Genomic DNA, 20432 nt, shown 5'->3' on the forward strand with positions numbered 1-20432 from the left:
CTGCCTCTAACCCGGGGCCTGGAGCCTCTAACCCAAGGCCTGGAGCCTCTAACCTGAGGCCTGGAGCCTCTAACCCGGGGCCTGGAGCCTCTAACCCGAGGCCTGGAGCCCCTAACCCGAGGCCTGGAGCCTCTGACCCGAGGCCTGGAGCCTCTGACCCGAGGCCTGGAGCCTCTAACCCGGGGCCGGGAGCCTCTAACCCGAGGCCTGGAGCCTCTAACCCGAGGCCTGGAGCCTCTGACCCGGGGCCTGGAGCCTCTGACCCGGGGCCTGGAGCCTCTGACCCGGGGCCTGGAGCCTCTAACCCAAGGCCTGGAGCCTCTAACCCACGGCCTGGAGCCTCTAACCCGGGGCCTGGAGCCTCTAACCCGGGGCCTGGAGCCTCTAACCCGGGGCCTGGAGCCTCTAACCCGAGGCCTGGAGCCTCTAACCCGAGGCCTGGAGCCTCTAACCCGGGGCCTGGAGCCTCTAACCCGAGGCCTGGAGCCTCTAACCCGGGGCCTGGAGCCTCTAACCCGAGGCCTGGAGCCTCTAACCCGAGGCCTGGAGCCTCTAACCCGAGGCCTGGAGCCTCTAACCCGGGGCCTGGAGCCTCTAACCCGAGGCCTGGAGCCTCTAACCCGGGGCCTGGAGCCTCTAACCCGGGGCCTGGAGCCTCTAACCCGGGGCCTGGAGCCTCTAACCCGGGGCCTGGAGCCTCTAACCCGGGGCCTGGAGCCTCTAACCCGGGGCCTGGAGCCTCTAACCCGAGGCCTGGAGCCTCTAGCCCGGGGCCTGGAGCCTCTAACCCAAGGCCTGGAGCCTCTAGCCCGGGGCCTGGAGCCTCTAACCCGGGGCCTGGAGCCTCTAACCCGAGGCCTGGAGCCTCTAACCCGAGGCCTGGAGCCTCTAACCTGAGGCCTGCTGCTCCTAACCCGAGGCCTGGAGCCTCTAACCCGAGGCCTGGAGCCTCTAACCCGGGGCCTGGAGCCTCTAACCCGGGGCCTGGAGCCTCTAACCCGAGGCCTGGAGCCTCTAACCCGGGGCCTGGAGCCTCTAACCCGAGGCCTGGAGCTGCTGAGGCTCCACCGGATGCTGCTTCTGTAACCTACCTGTCTGATTCTGCTGTCTTTTAATACCTGCCAGCCTATGTCCCTATCTTCGGAAGGTTACCAGCAAGTGGCGTAACCAGTCGATAAGCAGGAAGTGAGATAGATTGTATTGGGTGGAGGTCAGTGGGCGGGAGATTAGAGGAAGTGGGGTTGGTGGTGGGGGGGTGGGGATTGGTGAGTGGGGGTGGTGGGGGGGTTGGAGAGTGGGGGTGGGGAGGGGGTGTTGGTTTGGGGGGGTTGGTGCGGGGGGGTTGGTGGGAGGGGGGTTGGAGATTGGGGGGTGGGGGGGTTGGAGAGTGGGGGTGGTGGGGGCTTGGAGAGTGGGGGTGGGGTGGGGGGGGTTGGAGAGTGGGGGGGTAGGGGTGGGAGGGGTTGGAGAGTGGGGGGGTGGGAGGGGTTGGAGAGTGGGGGATGGTGGGGTTGGAGAGTGGGGGTGGTGGGGGGGTTGGAGAGTGGGGGTGGTGGGGGGGTTGGAGAGTGGGGAGGGTGGGGGGGTTGGAGAGTGGGGAGGGTGGGGGGGTTGGAGAGTGGGGGATGGGGGGTTGGAGAGTGGGGGTGTTGGGGGGGTTGGAGAGTGGGGGGGTGGGGGTGGGAGGGGTTGGAGAGTGGGGGGGTGGGGGGGTTGGAGAGTGGGGATGGGGAGGGGGGGTTGGAGAGTGGGGGTGGGGAGGGTGTTTGGAGAGTGGGGGTGGTGGGGGGGTTGGAGAGTGGGGGTGGTGGGGGGTTGGAGAGTGGGGAGGGTGGGGGGGGTTGGAGAGTGGGGGTGGGGAGGGGGGGCTGGAGAGTGGGGGTGGTGGGGGGGTTGGAGAGTGGGGAGGGTGGGGGGGTTGGAGAGTGGGGATGGGGAGGGGGGGGTTGGGGAGTGGGGTGGGGAGGGGGGCTGGAGAGTGGGGGTGGTGGGGGGGTTGGAGAGTGGGGATGGGGAGGGGGGGTTGGAGAGTGGGGGTGGGGAGGGGGTGCTGGAGAGTGGGGGTGGTGGGGGGGTTGGAGAGTGGGGGGATGGGGGGTTTGGAGAGTGGGGGTGTGGGGGTGGGAGGGGTTGGAGAGTGGGGATGGGGAGGGGGGGGTTGGAGAGTGGGGGTGGGGAGGGGGGGTTGGAGAGTGGGGGGGTGGGGAGGGGGTTGGAGAGTGGGGGTGGTGGGGGGGGTTGGAGAGTGGGGTTGGCGGGGGGGTGGGGGGGTTGGAGAGTGGGGGCGGTGGGGTGGGGGGGTTGGAGAGTGGGGGGGTGGGGGGGTTGGAGAGTGGGGGTGGTGGGGTGGGGGGTTTGAACAGTGGTCTGTCCTTTTCTTCTTTTTATGAATTCCAGTCTGAGGAAATATTGGGGAAAAGACTTCAGGCTGTATGTTTTCATTTAGCAATTTTAGCTGAGAAATGAGTCAAATCAAAACCAAAATCTTCTTCACTCTTTGCCAGGAGCCTGTAAACTATTAACTTCCATCTTTACTTGCTGAAGCAATTGTTTTTCAGTCTTTAACTTTGTGCAGTTTTCAATGTTTTTGCGATTCAACTTTTACGGTTTTGATCTTTTCTTCCCAGCACGAGTCCTCGGGCCCCGGTCCCCAGTCCTTTTTTAAAAATGTATTTTTTATGTGATGTGGGCGTCGCTGGCAAAGCCAGCATTTATTGCCCATCCGTAGTTGCCCTCGAGAAGCTTTTGGTGAGCCACCTTCTTGAACCGCTGCAGTCCGTGTGGTGAAGGTACTCCCACAGTGCTGTTAGGGAGGGAGTTCCAGGATTTTGACCCAGCGACAATGAAGGATCGGCGATATATTTCCAAGTCAGGATGGTGTGTGACTTGGCGGGGAACTTGGAGGTGGTGGTGTTCCCATGTGCCTGTTGCCCTTGACCTTCTAGGTGGAAGAGGTCACGGGTTTGGGAGGTGCTGCCGAAGAAGCCTTGGCGAGTTGCTGCAGTGCATCTTGTAGATGGTACACACTGCAGCCACGGTGCGCCAGTGGTGGAGGGAGTGAATGTTTAAGGTGGTGGATGGGGTGCCAATCAAGTGGGCTGCTTTGTCCTGAATGGTGTTGAGCTTCTTGAGTGTTGGAGCTGCACTCATCCAGGCAAGTGGAGAGTATTCCATCACACTCCTGACTTGTGCCTTGTAGATGGTGGAAAGGCTTTGGGGAGTCAGGAGGTGAGACACTCGCCACAGAATACCCAGCCTCTGACCTGCTCTTATTGCCACAGTATTTATGTGGCTGGTCCAGTTAAGTTTCTGGTCAATGGGGACCCCCAGGATGTTGATGGTGGGGGATTCGGCGATGGTAATGCCGTTGATGGACAGGTGGTTAGACTCCAATCAAATCTACTGGTAGATTGGTTTTAATACATTGTTTTCATTTTGAAGACCACCTTATTTATGCAAAAACATTCCCTGAATGTTCATGAAGATTTATTATGTGCGCATATGTTCTGACAACATAACAGGGCAAGGTAACAGTTACATGGAAGTTCATGTTACTAACTTTACACTTGTGTTGGGACAATAGTTTTCCCATAGTCTGATCCATGCTCCAGTGATCGGTAGGAAGGAAGCAAGGAAGGTTTAAATAATACATTTCACGTCCCCAGGATGTCCCAATGTGCTTCACATCCAATTATTTATTTTTGCTCACTCGTGTTAAGCAGACAAATGGAGCAGCCAATTTTCACATAGCAAGACATCACAAAATGGAGCTGTGACAAATGGCCAAATAATCTGGTTTTGGTTATATTGGTTACATAAGCATATACCAAAAGGGAAGCGAGAATAAAACCCTCAGGCCTGACCATGTTCAATCTGTTAGTTAGACGGTGCCACAGTACAACCCGTTCCCTCCCCAGCTGGCCAATAGTAGTAACTCCTAGAGGAAGGAATTGTGGCAATTTCAGGAAATCCTCAGACGAATTCCTCACTCCCTAGGGCAAACAAGCTCCAAGTGACCACAGTTACCCATCACGTTATCACTAGATATATTCAACCTATCCCTAGTCCCAATTTTGTTAAGGCTCAGAGAGGAAAGGCAGGTTAGAGGTGGGCGGTAGTTGGAGAGGACAGGCGGACCAAGAGTAGGAGTTTTAGGAGGAGTTGTGACTACGATGGGTTTGAAAAGGGAGAGGAAAGATGCACGAGCAAAGAGAGACACTAACAATCTCAGCAAGCATGGGGTGGTTGAGTGGTCAGAGTGAAGGAGAGGTACTTTACACCTCAGACAGTGGTCGGTGTGGCTTTCTGTGGCTCTAAAGAGCTGCTGTTGAAAGAAGTGGAAAACAGGAAAACCGAGCTGCTAACTGGTAAAGAATCGCGAGAGCGGCGGGAATCGGAGACCATCAGTCAATTCAAACTACCAAAAGGATTGACTATATTTTGGAACTTTCAAGAACATACTGTCTTACACAAGGTCCATGTATGTTCTCCTAAGAACATAAGAAATAGGAGCAGGAGTAGGCCATTCGGCCCCTCAAGCCTGCTCTGCCATTTAATGAGATCATGGTTGATCTGATCTTGGGCTCAGCTCCATTTCCCTGCCTGCTCCCCATAACCCTTCGCTCCCTTACCATTCAAAAATCTGTCTATCTCCACCTTAAATGTATTTAATGACCCAGCCTCCACGGCTCTCTGGGGCAGAGAATTCCACAGATTTACGACCCTCTGAGAGAAGAAATTCCTCCTCATCTCAGTTTTAAATGGGCGACCCTTTACTCTGGAACTCTGCCCCCGCGTTCTAGATTTCCCCACGAGGGGAAACATCCTCTCTGCATCTACCCTGTTGAGCCCCCTCAGTATCTTATATGTTTCAATAAGATCACCTCTCATTCTTCTAAACTCCAATGAGTATAGGCCCAACCTGCTCAACCTTTATTCATAAGTCAACCCCTTAATCTCATGAAGGGATGATTCATTTTGTGGTACATTTTGAAAGCTCCATTTGCTCAATTGTGGTAAATTTGTGGCATCTTAATCTGCCATATTGGACTTTCCCAATTTGACCAATGGTTTTGATGAGTCATCCTAATTTCTAAGATCTGAGTTGAAAGAGCATTCAAAGACTTGCATTCATATAGCGCCTTTCACAACCTGAGGACGTCCCAAAGCGCTTTACAGCCAATGACGTGCTTTTTGAAGTGTAGTCGCTGTAGTAATGTAGGAACCATTATCATCCCTTTTTGTTTAAACCCTCAACATTTGACGTGACGTGGAAACAGACATCTCTTTGTGTTTAACATGTGATGTGCTTAGGACTGATGTTGGATGAGCTCTGTCTCCCTTTCACTTCCTTTGCTTTCCTTTGTGGCCAGCCAATGGATATCTGCCTTGTAGGTGGGGAAGAGTCAAGAGTTGAGGCCTGTTTTGTGAGGAGAGATTTTTAAACTGTGCCCGCACCTTTGGGAACTGTGAATTAACTGGGAGGCGGGAGGTGGAGGAGAAATTGTCATAACCCAGCTCAGAAAGGAGGGGGTTTTTTGTGTGCGAGTAGTAATTTGCCACTTGAAAAAAATGAACAGTTAGATTTGTTAAACGTAGGAGAATTTAAGAGCAGTTTTTACCGTGTACTTCCTGGTTGCCATGGTGATAATTGGGTTGTCCTGATCTGAGATTTAACTATTTTCATAAGAACTGCTCAATCAACTAGAACCACTGCTGGATTTAATTTTAGGAAAACTGCACATGAGTTCAGTCATTATTTTTATTTGCAATTGTCACTTGCTCACTCAGTTCAATGGAATGGAAATCGTGCGGGTTCTATAAAGTTGGGTGGCCTGCTCTGTCAGATTAACACCCAGAGTGTGAAGACAAAAATTTACCTCATTCACAAGTTCATTCATTATTTTCAAGACAGACTGGATTTTGCCTTTTTGTTTTCTGCTGCACTGCTTTTTGGGCAGTAGTGCTGGGTGTGAAATCCATCTGAGAATTATTAGATCACATAGGAAATCCACAATTTCCTCTATTGGAGTGCGGGCGGTAAATGTGTTGGCAGGAAAAGTCCTGCTACAACAATTAGGGATGGGCAATAAATGCTGGCCTCACCAGCGACGCCTACATCCCATAAACGAATTTTTTAAAAAGACCAACGCTGCCAAATGTCTGGGACCAGAGACTTCAAAGCGCCAAGGTGTTTATCGATTACTGAGACAGGCTAATGAATTGCTTATCATTTAGCGTTTTTGGGGAATCAACATCACTACCTAGGCTATTAATATTTTAACCAGCTTTCATCTTAGTGCCTTTTCCAAAACTTCTATGAACACACTTTGTTTTAAACAGCCAACACATAAAAGTAACTCTTTCCAAATCATTTCTGTGGAAAAATGGCTAAGGAAAATCCCAACGCATGACGGTGGCCTATTGATTAAAACTCAGTTCAAGCCTCGGGAACTCAATTCAGCACAAACGTTCCATCTCAGTAATTGTTTGATCATCTTCTAGCTCATGATCCCACCACGAGGGATAACATCTGAACATTGGCTGTAGCACCTTCAGAACTTAACCATCTCCCCCATTTTCTGGCCCATTTCTTCCTTTCCACCTCATCCTCTTTTTGGAAGTTTTTGTCTGTATTTTTCTCCTGCTTTTTCACTACCTCAGTTTCATGTCCTTTTAGGTGCCTGCCGTGGCTCAGTGGCAGCATTCTCGGCTCTGAATCAGAAGGTTTGTGGGTTCATAGTCCCACACCAGAGACCTGGGCCTAGAAATTCAGTTAAGGCCCGCCAGCAGGCTAACGCCCAAAAGTTAGCGCTGCGCGCGGAGCCAGTTGCGCCCGGCAGAAATTCACTTTTAGCGCCCCAAGTCGGAACCGGGCGCTGTTCCAGGGTGTGCCCGCCTCCGCTTGGGGCGCTGAAAGTGAATTTCAGCGCTCCAGCTGCCGCTGCGCCACCCGATGCGGTGCGGCAGGCTGGGGTACTGCAGGCCTCCTCCTTCTCTTAAGGAGGAGCTGCCTGCAGCCGTGAGATCGCCGCTGGATTCTGCCGGCAAATGAGCCCGGCACCACGGAGAAGTGCCGGGCTCGCGGGAATCAGCCACCAATGCCGCGGGGGGGGTGGTGTAGGAGGCCGGGGAGGGAGGTGCGGGCAGGCGGCCGCCGAAAAAGCGGCCGACCGCAACTCCACCTTAAAGCGCCCCAGTAGCGCAGCAGTACGGCCCCGTTTTTCAAACGCTGTTTGCGGCCGCTGCAGAAGAGGCGGCCGCAACTAAATATGGGGTTTGGGCCGGAAGCGGGGCGGTACCGGGGCACTGCGCACACCGATGACGTCATCGGTGTCGGCGCAGCGCTACCGGCTACCGCCGCCATTACCGCAGCGCTGAATATCAGCGCACCCTCTTACACTGGCGCAGAAACCCTCTTTGGGTGAAAAGTGGGCGCAAAGCCTACTGAATTTCTAGGCCCTGAGCACATAATCTAGGCTGACATGTTCAGTGCCGTACTGAGGGAGTGCTGCACTGTCAGAGGTGCTGTTAAACCAAGGCTCTATCAACCCTTTCATATCCATGGCACGATTCGAAGATTGGCAGGGAGTTCTCCCCAGGGCCCTGACCAATAGTTATCCCTCAGCCATCATCATTAAATAAATGATCTGGCCTTGTATCTCACTGCGTGTCCTCCATTACAACAGTGACTATACTTCAAAAGTATTCCATTGTCTCTAAAGCACTTTGGGATGTCCTGAGGTCATGTTAGGTGCTATGTAAATGTAAGTCTTATTTTCCTTTATATTAAGGTCCAAAGCAATCTTAACAAAAACGAAAGTCAAATCACTGACCTGTAACCTGAAATTTACAAGCAATTACAACTGTCCTCAGATTGACCTCACCAATTTATAAGTAGCTACAATTAATGTGACGTTGTCTTGAAGACACAGGCCAAGTTAGCATCCAAATATCATAACCAGGAGCAAAGCCACAAGAGCTCCGCTATATGTGTTAACTTGATCCATTGCTTAATAAAATCAAGGGATAGATCTTTTTTTTAATTGTTTTCATGGGATGTGGGCATCGCTGGTAAGGCCAGCATTTATTGCCCATCCCTAGTTGCCCTTGAGAAGGTGGTGGGGAGCCGCCTTCTTGAACCGCTGCAGTCCGTGTGGTGAAGGTACTCCCACTGTGCTGTTAGGGAGGGAGTTAATCTGAAAGTGTTTGTAATGTATACACCTTTAAGGGGGGAACTATGTTTTACAGCTCGTGTATATCCCAGGGACCCAGTGTTATTTGGACGACATCCTGGTCACGGGCGAAAATGACAGTGATCACCTTGCCAACCTGGAGCAGGTGCTCACTAGATTGCAGGAATATGGGCTCCGAGCTAACCGCCCCAAATGCGAGTTTTTTAGAAAACAGATCTCGTATTGTGGCCACGTTATCGATAAAGAGGGGTTACATAAGTCCCCAGAGAAGATTGAGGCAGTAGTCAAGGCTCTAGCACCGGAAAATGTGTCACAACTGAGGTCGTTCCTCGGGCTGGTGAACTACTACCATAAGTTCTTGCCAAATTTGTCTACAACACTACACCCACTGAACACCCTACTGCAAACTGGGGTGCCATGGAAGTGGAGTGACGAATGTAGGCAAGCTTTCCAGAAGAGCAAAACACTAATCACATCGAAAGAGGTATTGGCCCATTACAACCCAGCATTACCAATTCGGTTGGCATGTGATGCGTCGCCCTACGGCATTGGAGCGGTGCTGTTGCACAAATTCTTGGACGGCTCAGAGAGGCCAATAGCCTTTGCGTCACGATCACTAACCTCAGCCGAGCGTAACTACGCCCAGATTGACAGGGAGGCCCTCAGCCTAGTGTGGGGAGTGAAAAAGTTCAATCACTATCTGCACGGGCAGAAATTCACCTTGCTGACTGATCACCAGCCTCTTGCCTCCATTTTTAATCCGAAGGGCGTTCCGGTGATGACTGCGCAACGACTACAAAGATGGTCACATTTTCTAGGGGCGCACCACTATGAGATTGAATATAAGGGCACGAAACAGCATGGAAATGCTGATGGGCTATCACGCCTGCCACTGCCTACTGCGGAGGAAGCACCAGCAGTGGATCCTGTCGAAATATTCCATTCGACTATAGTTGAATACCTACCGGTAACTAACGCTTGTATCGAAAAGGAAACCCGAAATGACCCGGCACTGTCTCGGGTATATGATTTGACGGTGAAGGGATGGCCAGCACATGGCGACTCACTGTTGCCAACATTCTCGACAAGGAGAGAACAGCTGCCAGTGTGCCGGGGGACCTTGATGTGTGGATCCCGAGTGGTAATTCCACCCAAGTTAAGGGATAGAGTGCTCAATGAGCTTCATGAGGGTCATCTGGGAGGGGTAAAAATGAAAAGCCTAGCCAGGGCTTATGTGTGGTGGCCGGGAATCGATAAACAAATCGAGGACCTGACCAAGAGCTGTTCAGGATGCCAGAAAGTCCAAAATGCACCACCACAGGCCCCTCTACACCCATGGGAGTGGCCCTCATCTCCATGGCAACGGGTGCATATTGATTTTGCTGGTCCATTCATGGACTCAATGTTTTTAATAGCCATGGATGCGCACTTGAAATGGCCTGAGGTCATCAAAATGTCCTCCACCACCACGGAGAAAACTATTGCTGTCCTACGGACCATTTTTGCCAGGAATGGCTTGCCAGAACAGATTTGCTCCGACAACGGACCACAGTTTGTGTCCGAAGAGTTCCGGAGGTTCTTGAAAAAGAATGGGGTAAGGCATTATACATCCGCCCCGTATCATCCAGCCACAAATGGATTGGCTGAGAGGTTTGTACAAACCTTTAAGAAGGCAATAAAGGCTATGTACAATGACAACATTCCGCTGCAGCACAAGGTGGACAATTTCCTGTTCGCCTACATGCGACACATGCAGTCACCAACCAGGCCCCAGCCATGATGTTCTTTAACCAAAGGTTAAGATCTCGCCTGGATTTGCTCAGACCAAACATAAGAAGAGATGTTGAGAGTAAGCAATTCCAGCACATACATGAGAAGCCAACAAGGAGCTTCAATGTAGGGCAACCAGTCTTGGCCCGCGACTACCGAACAGAAAAATGGCAGCCAGGAACGATATGCACACGGCAGGGCCCACTAATGTACACAGTGGACGTTGGGGAGAGCATCGTGAGACGCCATGCTGACCAGATCCTAGAGTCACAGGAACAAGTCAACCCCATGCCTCACCCATACGTACCTGGTGATGAACCCGACGTACAGGTTGCATCTACCCCAGAAACAGTAGCAGCGGAAACTGATGAACCAACCGACGACAGGGGGCCAGAATCGCCTCCGCACCAAGAGCAAGACACTCGGGAAAGGCGCTATCCAGAAAGGATCAGGAAGCCTCCCCAAAGACTGAATATATAAATAGACTATTTTCAGCTAATGTTGCATGTTAAAAGTGTTCATTGTAATTAGTTTGATATTAATCTAAAAGGGGAGGAATTGTAATGTATATACCTTTAAGGGGGGAACTATGTTTTACAGCTCATGTATACTGCAGTACCGGCAGTGACCACACCTGTATATAACACTGAGTAGTAATCTGTACAGATCAGTTGCAGTGTGAGCCACATTGAGTAAACACCTGTTGTACCGTTCTCCGCAGTCTGTGTCTTATTATACACGGACGCAACAGTGTTGATAATCGTTTGTCTACGGGGAGCTTCTGTACATTCTTGAGTTAGATTTTTAAACTAGCACCACATCAATGGCTGCTGAAACCATTTGTCAAATCTATTGATTTTTTGGTGCCTTTTTTACTTTGGTTTTTCTGGTTTTGTGTCATTAAAGAAAATTGCTCGAAAAATACGGCTCCCTCTTTTCCAACAAACAAGTTTTTAAACTTCTCAACTGTCACGTCTCCCCATCGGTCTCATCATCAACTATTTGACCTGGTAATGTTTTAGCACATGGTCGATTGTGCAGCAGAATCATGGCCAAACGCACATTTCCCCAGCTCTGATTGCTGCTGGTTGCGCGGTTGTGATGCTGGAGTGCACCATACCGTAGCAGAACAGCCACCCACTTTCTAACGCACTATTGTGCATGTTATAAGTAGCATTCACTTTGCAGGTCTGTTTTTATATGAAATAAATTTGCTTACAGCCCATTTCCAACTTATGACGGTGCATGTTAAATGCGAAAAAAACTACAGTGAGAAAAGGCAATGAGGCAACACATCTGCACAGGTGTAGCGCTCGAGGAACCAGCTTCTGAATCCCTGTGCCTTTAGGGCATGGTGTTAATAGCAAGTTTAACAACAACAACTTGCATTTATATAGCACCTTTAATGTAGTAAAACATCCCAAGGCGCTGCACATGAGTGTTATTAGACAAAAATTGGCACCGTACCAAAGAAGGAGACATTAGGACAGGTGACCAAAAGCTTGGTCAAAGAGATAGGATTGAAGGAGCGTCTTAAAAGAGGAGAGAGAGGCGGAGAGGTTTAGGGGAGGAATTTCAGTGCTTTGAGCCCAGGCAGCTGAAGTCACAGCTGCCAATGGTGGGGTGAAAGAGGCCAGACTTGGAGGAGTGCAGACTGTTATAAATCTCATCATCAAGAAGAAACTACTCATGAAATAACACTGGACAGCCAGCTGGTGGCGCCATCCAAGGAGTATAAATACTCGGGCGTGGGCCCCAGCTTGCCCAGGGACATTCTGTAAGACAGGTACTAGTGAAGTACAACTAGACCTCCATGTTCTGAAACAAGTTGATTAAAGCCTTGCTTTATACTCAAGCCAAGTGCGTAGTGAGTTTTATTATGTCATAGACATTGCGAGGGTTGTAGGGTTGGTGTAGGTTACAGAGATTGGGAGGGCATGGCCACGGAGGGATTTGAAAACAAGGATCAGAATTTTAAATCGGCGGTGTTGTCGGACTGGGAACCAATGTAGGTCAGGGGGTGACGGGCGAACAGTACTTGGTGTGAGTTAGGATACGGGCAGCAGAGCTTTGGATGAGTCAAGTTTACGGAGGGTGGAAAGTGGGAAGCCAGTCAGAAGAGCATGAGAACCAGAGTTGAATTAATTCTTTCAGTTTACTAGATTGGGGAAGGGGGCTGATTTCTGAGGGCGGGGGTCTGGGGAAAAGTGTTCCTTAAATCTTAACTGAGAGACTTGACCATTTCTCTCCACCACTTCAATTGTCAGACCAGTAAGTAGTTGTGAAATAAAACAGTCGAAGTGAGTGTCACTCCTTCCTATTACAACAGGCTAACAACTGCTCCTTGAACCTCCACACAGGCCCCTGATGAACAAGACTAAAATCGCTCCCGTTGAATGATGCAGAAAGCAATGCAAAAAAAGGTCAGCATTCTTGTACTGAGACTGTGTGCAATATTCACGACACTAACCAGCATCTTCTGCCCATTTTAGAATGGAGGTCACTTCATTGCCGAAGGTGGTATTGCACTGCCTACGTACTGAAGTCGCACTCACGCCCACGGTGCCTTCATTTGCCTTAACGCCACACAGGTAGGCCGTTGCTGTACCAGCGCTGTCAGGTACCTGGGCATTGGTGTTATAGGTCTGGTGGATGAAAGAGAGAGAGCTGGCATCAAGGTCAAAACGTAGCAACGTGTCCTTCCATCTCTTGAAGGGCCACTTTCACAATAAATAAATACAGGCAACAAAACAAGGTCACAACTTAAGTAAAAACAGAAAATGCTGGAAATGCTCGGCAGGTCAGGCAGCATCTGTGACGAGAGAAACAGAGTTAACGTTTCAGGTCGATGACCCTTCGTCAGAACTGGAAAAAGCTGGAGATGGAACAGGTTTTTAAGCAAGTGCAGGGGCAGGGAGAGGGGGGAGGGGAGGAAAGAACAAAGGGAAGGTCTGTGATAGGGTGGAAGGCAGGAGAGATTAAGAGACAAAAGGGATGATGGTGCAAGGCAAAAGGAGATGGTAATGGGACAAGTTAAGAAATAAAAGATGAGTCTAGATGAAGTGTGAATGGCACTGGCAGAATGATCAACAGCTGTCATGTGAGAGAGAGAGAGAAAAAAAAGAATGATAGGGGCCGAGGTTATAGTCTGAAATTGTTGATCTCGATGTTGAGGCCGGAAGGCTGTAAAGTGCCTAATCGAAAGATGAGGTGCTATTCCTCGAGCTTACGTTGAGCTTCGTTGGAACAGTGCAAGAGGCCGAGGATGGTGAGGTCCGAGTGGGAGTGGAGCAACTTAAGTTCATCCAAAGAATAAAAATAAGATTAAAAATGTGCATTCCCATCACTCTTGGTGTTTGTTATTTCAGCAGAAACAATTACATAACCCATTTACAGCCAGTTCCATCGCACCTTATGCCAGAATTCCACAGGGCAGTCAGTGAGGAAACAATCTTGTTGTTAAGGCATCTGCTAAGGCAGGGGTTATTTCCTTTACAAGTGTTTATCTTGGCCCACCCCCCACCCAAGGGAGAATGAAGACTTTTTTTCCACGTTATGAAGGGGAAAGCATTTTTTTTTTGAATAACTTAGACATTTATGACATGTGTTACCAATAGCGTAGTCCTCCAAGGACCATGGGAGATACATTTCAAGTGTGGCAGGTGGCCTTGAAGACTGAAAGTTCTTGGCAATAATTGGGCAGAAGATCAACACAAACTTGCTATAGAGAACGAACTACCTTTGAAAGAGCCACGTGCGGGAACTTATCCATTTCCAAGAAACCTTCCTCTCCACTTTTGTTTTCCAATTGGCCTTTCAGAATTCGAGCAGCAGTCATCGTGGGTATTCCCATACCTGAAAAAGAACAAAGATACTCGGGCAGTCAGGACCTCAGCATTGAGCGCTTCCTTTCTCTCAATGTTTGTCCAGGTCTAGCTTTCTGTCTCTGTGTCTATATACATATCTTAACTTTAGCTACAATTAGTATTGCCCTGGCCAGCAGGACAGGGTCGAGAGATTGTGATCTTAAGTTGAGTTAGGTGGCCCATTGGAGTGGGCCAGAACTATTTTTGTAAGAGTATGCAAACAAAAGCTATGCCAATGAGCTAACTGTGCTCAACCTCATTGTTCCGTGTTTTACCTACTGTGGAATAAAGCAGCTTACAATTTAAAGCAAACTTCACCTCACCCGGTGTTAACCCAGTCTGCCCTCGGAGACTGGGTGAGACACGGAAATCCGATCCAGAACACAAGGGAGTTTCACTGTTACACTCATGAGTCCCACAACCTCGCAAGCAGATGTATGGGATTGGGTGACAACATCCATGAAAAAGCAGGCGCTCAGATCTCTTCAGGCTGCGGCCGACACCACCGAGCGCACAAAGATATCTACAGTAGGTGCAAATTTGCAGAGGCACCCCTTGGATGTTTTGGAAGTAGCTGCCACCAATCATTTCCCACGACTCTATCATTCATCAGAAGAACGAGTCTGGAAATGGTTCACGGAGAAGGTGTAATGTGAAGATAAAATACACTTACAAAGAGTTGGGAAGAGCTTCACATTTGATATATTTGAATTATTGAGACCTACATGGAACAAAGTGAGACTGGTACTGCACATCAAGATGGCAAACAAGCACTACAGGCCACGGCAACCTACTATCCAGTTTATCAGGTTTCTTTCATGTTGGAATAAACTCAGGTTCTGCTAATAAAATGTTTTGCTATTGCCCACACAGGGGCCAACTCTCCAAGTAGATACCACAGGGCTAGGTTCATTCCAGAATAAATTCAGAAGCACTATAGCGTAGAGAAGCCTTGGAGTCCACCAGAAGTCAGCCTAGTTCCCAAGCAGTATACTTTGGGCTGGATTTTGCCAATGGGGAGCTTTTGAAGGCGGGTCTCCCACTTGTTGGGTTTTAGTCCCACCTCCATCGCCTTCTGGCCAACCCACGCTATTTTCCCTTGATTGACCTTGTTAAGCCCGCCCATCACATCACGGTGGTCTCGTCCCGATGTCTAGATTTCTGGACAATTCCTCCACAGGCAACTAGTCTCTTCAGTGATTGTTTCTTTTATCATTCCCCGCTCCGTGCTTTTCTCTTTGCTTTCCTGGACTTCTGAAGGTGTTGAAGGTGCTGGAGCATGGTCCCGAGTGGCCCATCTTGATGTGCAGCACCAGTCTCACTTTGTTCCTCTATATCAAATGGTTAACTCAGAACCAGTTAGACACCGTGTTGCAAAACAACTGCTACATCTACAAGCACAACAACAACTTGCATTTATATAGCTCCTTTAACATAGTAAAAACATCCCAAGGCGCTTCACAGGAACGTAACTAGACAAAACTTGACACCAAGCCACAAAGAGATATTAGAACAGGTGACTAAAATATGGCCAAAGAGGTAGGTTTTAAAGAGCGACTTAAAGGAGGAGAGAGAGCCAGAGAGGTGGAGAGGCTTAGGGAGGGAATTCCTGAGCTTAGGGCCTCGGCAGCTGAAGGCACGGCCACCAATGGTGGAACGATTAAAATTGAGGTTGCGCAAGAGGCCTGAATTGGAGGAGCGCAGAGATCACGAAGGGTTTTAGGGCTGTTGTTGAAGCACAACAACTATACTAATTAAATACTGGAGACTGATCATCTCAGCCCATTGACGAGTGCAAAGAATTAACTTAATGCAATCTAACAGAATGATCAGTTAGCACATGCTACATTCGAGATCCCAATTTATGTAAAAGGTCAGGTGCGGCACTGGTCATTTCCAATTAAATAAGGCAGTTATGGAAGTGCTGAATGAAATGCAACACCGTTAGCTGTCTCTTTTTGATAATATATGCATTTGTTGGTCTCGTCTCTTGCTAGCCCATGATCAATAATTGATGCCATTAACTGCTAGAAGTGCAGGAGTGGGACAGGTGGTCGGGTTGGGGGAGACTTCTCGCCGAATTTTTCTCTCCCCATCCATTAGTGAGGAAGGTCCACTATGTCCAACTCATCAGAACGACACTGCTGAGCTGAGGCATTCGCTTTGTGGAGCATTATTGGCACCAACCCGTGTCCTACCAGCCTGGAGTTCCAACCGCTCTAGGCCACCATGTCATTCAAAGCTGCCAACACAGGTCAGAAACCAGGCTTTATAGGAAATTCTAACTTAGTTAAGGTCAACAACGGATGACTCAACAGAATTTAGTAATCTTGGAATATCTGAACACGCACCATCCCCGAGGAAAAGAATAACATTTTTTGCGACACCAGTGTTGAGGTTTTGTAAGTTGAGAGCCCGTTTCAGGGTTTCCTGGGCTTGGTTCCTCCAGTACATTGGGTTCATTTCATGCTCTGTAATATAGAAAACAAGGTGATTAGATCCAAAGAACCTTCACAGATTTGGGGGCTGGTTGATTCAACATAACGGATCTAACCAAAATTTCAGATAAAGAGCATTTCACCAGAGTTTCAGACTGAACTTAAAATGTTTCAGGCTCTTAACTGTAACCAGTCATGCCAAAGAGTAGTCCATTCTGGTAATGGTGTGTCACGAGCCATTATGTAATAATCCTTTACATTAGTGCAATTTCCAGGTAGGTTTTTCTCTCAGTAATATTTGGAAAGACTCAGAATGACCCTTTTATCTTTCTTCATTTTACTGGCATCGTAGAATGAACCTAGTGGACTACTGTATTCCAGATGGTCACCAACTTCATTGGTATAGGAGATCACCTATGGGACTGTACGACTGTACAATGGGATTCCTCTCAGTGCCAGCTGCTCAGAATTCCAGGTGAAATGAAGGTGGCCATTCCAAAGGACATGGATCCACAGTAACACAACATGATGTTCCTCCAGATCAGTCGGCGTTTGGGCAACTCTGGACACATCAGTTTGGGCTGGACTCGGAGACAGGATGCTTAGCAAGAGTGCAACTGCTCTCTCTCTCTGCTGTTAAAACAGACACCATCCATCTTGGCTTGGAGAAATTGGTCTTCCTATTAACCACCAACAGAGGCTGTGAAGTAATCCCAACCGTACTTACCACCACTTTTCACTGCAAACAAAGAAGTGGCTGAGCAGGAAGAAGAATGCATTTGCAGGAGGGGCAAAGAGATACAGAAATGTCCTCACGGCTGTTTTCTTTCAACACAGAAGAGCGGGTCTTCGTGACCAAAAGAATGTAAACATTTCATCAAAAAAGTAATCATACTTACAAGTAAGCTCCATTTGGCTCTGGGAATGGATTGCCAATGCGCTGGTAGATACACCTTTAAAGCCGTTCAAAGTATATAGCGAGGAACAGACATGCAAGCACCTTAGCAAATAGAAAATCCTTGCTTAAATTTTTCACTTGCACAATTTCAGTCCTTTGTTTCCACTCCCACCAGGATGAAGCGGGATCCACAGTACAGTTCCTGCATGTGGCACAATTATTACACACGGTAATAATATGCTATTGGAGTAGAGAAAGTGCTTCGGTTTAGCAAGAGAATATTCTAAGTATAGGAAGCAATTAATTTTCTTTGATGTACAACTAATTCTAACCATGCACAGGTCGGAAAAGAATGCAAGGGAATTTTCCCCAAGGAAGGTGAAAATCAGCTTTAGTGGCGCAGCAGAGATACATAAGTCCAAGCATGCTGAAGGGGACAATCAGATCGAGCCCCGCACAATCCCACTCCCAGCACGTTAAGACAAAGGACACAACAAATGGAACATAAAATGAGATAAGATGGGCCTCCAAGCTTGGCCTAACCTGGAGGTGGGCGGCGGATCTGATGATAGATTCGTTTTTTCTTGAGTCCAGCAGATGGGGCGTAGCCTATTGAAGTTGAAGAGATGGGACTATGAAGTTTGGTTGAAAGGGATCATTTTTCTACTATGGGATACAGAAAACACCAACACTGCAAAGATTAATAAAATAAACTCAAACTGGGAAGTTGTAATAGGGTTAACGACCGTGAGGAGGGGAGTCAGGGTGATTTGAAGTTGAAAGAAATTCAGACCTTAATTAAAAGGGGAAAGGTATTCTACTGAGTTGTCGCAATCCTAAAATCCAGAGGGAGAGCGGGGGTCATTTGCAACGTCGCCTTCTGGGCAGTAACCGGGCAGAGTGGACCTTTCGCCCGTTACAGAACCTACCCGGCTTTCTTCCCATTTCTGATTAAATCGATGGGATGAAAATCAGGGAGCTTCTACAATGGGCGGGTGATCCAATCCGGCAGGTTACCATCTAGTGGTGAAATTGAAAATGACCTCCACCATGTCACACTTACTGCCAACTCTCAGTTCCGTCTTTTGTGTGTTCAAACCATGGATCAGGGCCAACGCCTGAGAAAAATATTTTGCGCGTGACCCCTTGGTTGGTAATCATAAGTAATGACACCATGAGCTGGGAGCACATCAACTCCACTCAGATTTCTGGGAGAGGATGCCACAAAAAAATGTCCTCCCCCCAAGGCTGCACTTGACCAATAATTTTGAACACATATAAATGGAGGACTGAGAGACACCAATGAGCGTGCAGGTGTCCCATCCCTAATATTTAGGACCATGCGTCAACTCAGTCAGATACACTTTTGCTCTAAACATCACTGGCCTGAAGACCTCACTCCAAACCCAAGAGTTAGGAATCCAAGTCTCAGGCCTGTCCGTCACTCCCTTCAATGGGCCAAGTTGCGCAAAGTCATAGATTTGCTTATGGATAGAGAGTCCCACAATAATAAGGAATTGTCTCTCTCTTTCTCTCTCGCTATGAGAGTTAAGGGGAAGCTCAGCATCAAGCTCACTGTTTGAATTGTGCCTATACTGCCCCAAACACATAAGTTTGATGGCAGGGGCGGAGGGGGAGGGGGGTGGGGAAAGCAAAACACGGCCCTCCTATGGGGCTCGAGTGCCCCGCCTTCCAGACCAGAGGATGAAGCTCGGCGGGGGGAGGGGCTAGGTCGCAGCAGAGGCGATGGATGATGAAAAAAAAATGCACAAATGTAACAAGACAAATGGAACATGATAACACATGACGTAACAAGATGAACACATGTGGGGAACAGACAGATGATTAGAAATCACACTGAACGAATATCTTCACATTCCAGTTAAGATCAAAGAGGAAAGTCAGGTCAACGCCACTGGTTTAGCCATCAGGTACATCATCAGAGTCAGATGCAATTCTACAGGGTTTTAACGTGATAAATCAGCTTCAACTAGGAAAGAAAAGGAATAATGCTCAATAAATCCATCCCATTAAAGTGTTAAGAAGGTATTGTGAATCGCACAAAGCAAAATAATTGTATTGGGAAGAAAACTGCACAAGTACCTATAACAGTCACATCAAGAGAGACAAAACCACACAAAAATGCACATACAGGATAAATGCAAGGCTACATATATCTGGTCTGCTCTAGAAATTCTCTTGGGCGGAGCATCACGAGCGTTTCCCATAAGTGGATCCCATGTCCCTTACAATCAGGAGTTTGCCTTGAACAGCCCAATATCTAGTCATAATGCCGTCTGACCCAGAGGGCCGTAGCAATGTAAACAACCTTGTTGTGTGCTTCCACATGTGATTCTGCAATCCTCGAAAAGGTGGACTGATTCACACTTTAGTAGGACATGACTGAATGTAAAAATCAACTTGGTTCATTTACAATTGTCAAGTGAACTCACAAAATAAAATTTATCGTAAACCTCACCTCACTTCTACCTAACTGGTAGTATAAAAAACAAAATAAGCCATACTATCCCTGTTGGTTGCCTAAATTAACTTTTCTATCCAGAGCTTCCTCTGGATCTAGTCGGCAATATTTTAAGGAAAGCTTGGCCCGCATCCGTCTCTCTCAGAAGACGTTCTGGAGCTGGGCGATAGGCCGTGTGCTTCTGCCCTTTGTATCCGAGCTGGACAGGAAGTCAGCAGCTTGACCTCTGACCTGCTCTGTGTCTGGGGATTGGCTAATAGGGCTGTCAATTAAACTGACTACCGTCCCCTAATTTGGTCCCGATCTGACCCTCTGTGTATGCATGAATTCAGTCACTGACAACACATTCATGTGTGAACGCCTACTGGACATACCGCAATGTGGAAACAACCCACCTCTTGTCCCAGATTGTTAAGGATAACAGTCTCGATACCTGGCTCATTCACTTTTGAGAGAGCTCATTAACATAACTATGCCTTCTTTGTCCCCACAGCTCCAGCCCTGGACCCTTTAGAATTAACACTTCTGAAACGGATTCCATATTATAAACATAAAGCAGCCGAAACCCCAAATCCCTTCTGGGCTGAGTAGATGAAAATTCCTACCCCTACCACATGTACTAACATACATACATGTCCAACACCGCCTTCAGTGTGCCAGTGCAACCTTCGGTCACTTGAGGAAGAGAGTGTTTGAAGACCAGGACCGCAAACCCGGCACTAAGCTCATGGTCTACAGAGCAGTAGTGATTCCCGTCCTCCTCTATGCCTCAGAGACATGGAC

At 48.6% G+C, this 20432-nt stretch overlaps 1 protein-coding gene across 2 annotated transcripts in view; it reads right to left on the reverse strand.

The window, feature by feature from the left end:
• The window catches only part of LOC147100497 (alkaline phosphatase-like), a 120539-nt gene that overhangs the window by 44528 nt on the left and 55579 nt on the right, over positions 1-20432 (reverse strand). The window contains exons 3-6 of one of the 2 annotated variants that reach the window (XM_085966794.1): positions 17711-17776; positions 16183-16302; positions 13705-13820; positions 12436-12610 (exon numbers count right to left, since the gene is read on the reverse strand). In XM_085966794.1, the coding sequence (XP_085822920.1) occupies positions 12436-12610; positions 13705-13820; positions 16183-16302; positions 17711-17776 (477 nt within the window). The remainder of the gene's footprint in view (positions 1-12435; positions 12611-13704; positions 13821-16182; positions 16303-17710; positions 17777-20432) is intronic. The other variant, XM_085966795.1, reaches the window with a different exon arrangement.

The sequence above is a fragment of the Somniosus microcephalus genome, chromosome 25, assembly GCF_052327205.1.
Source record: "Somniosus microcephalus isolate GS21.2 chromosome 25, FLI_Smic_1.0, whole genome shotgun sequence".
Classification (NCBI taxonomy): domain Eukaryota; kingdom Metazoa; phylum Chordata; class Chondrichthyes; order Squaliformes; family Somniosidae; genus Somniosus; species Somniosus microcephalus.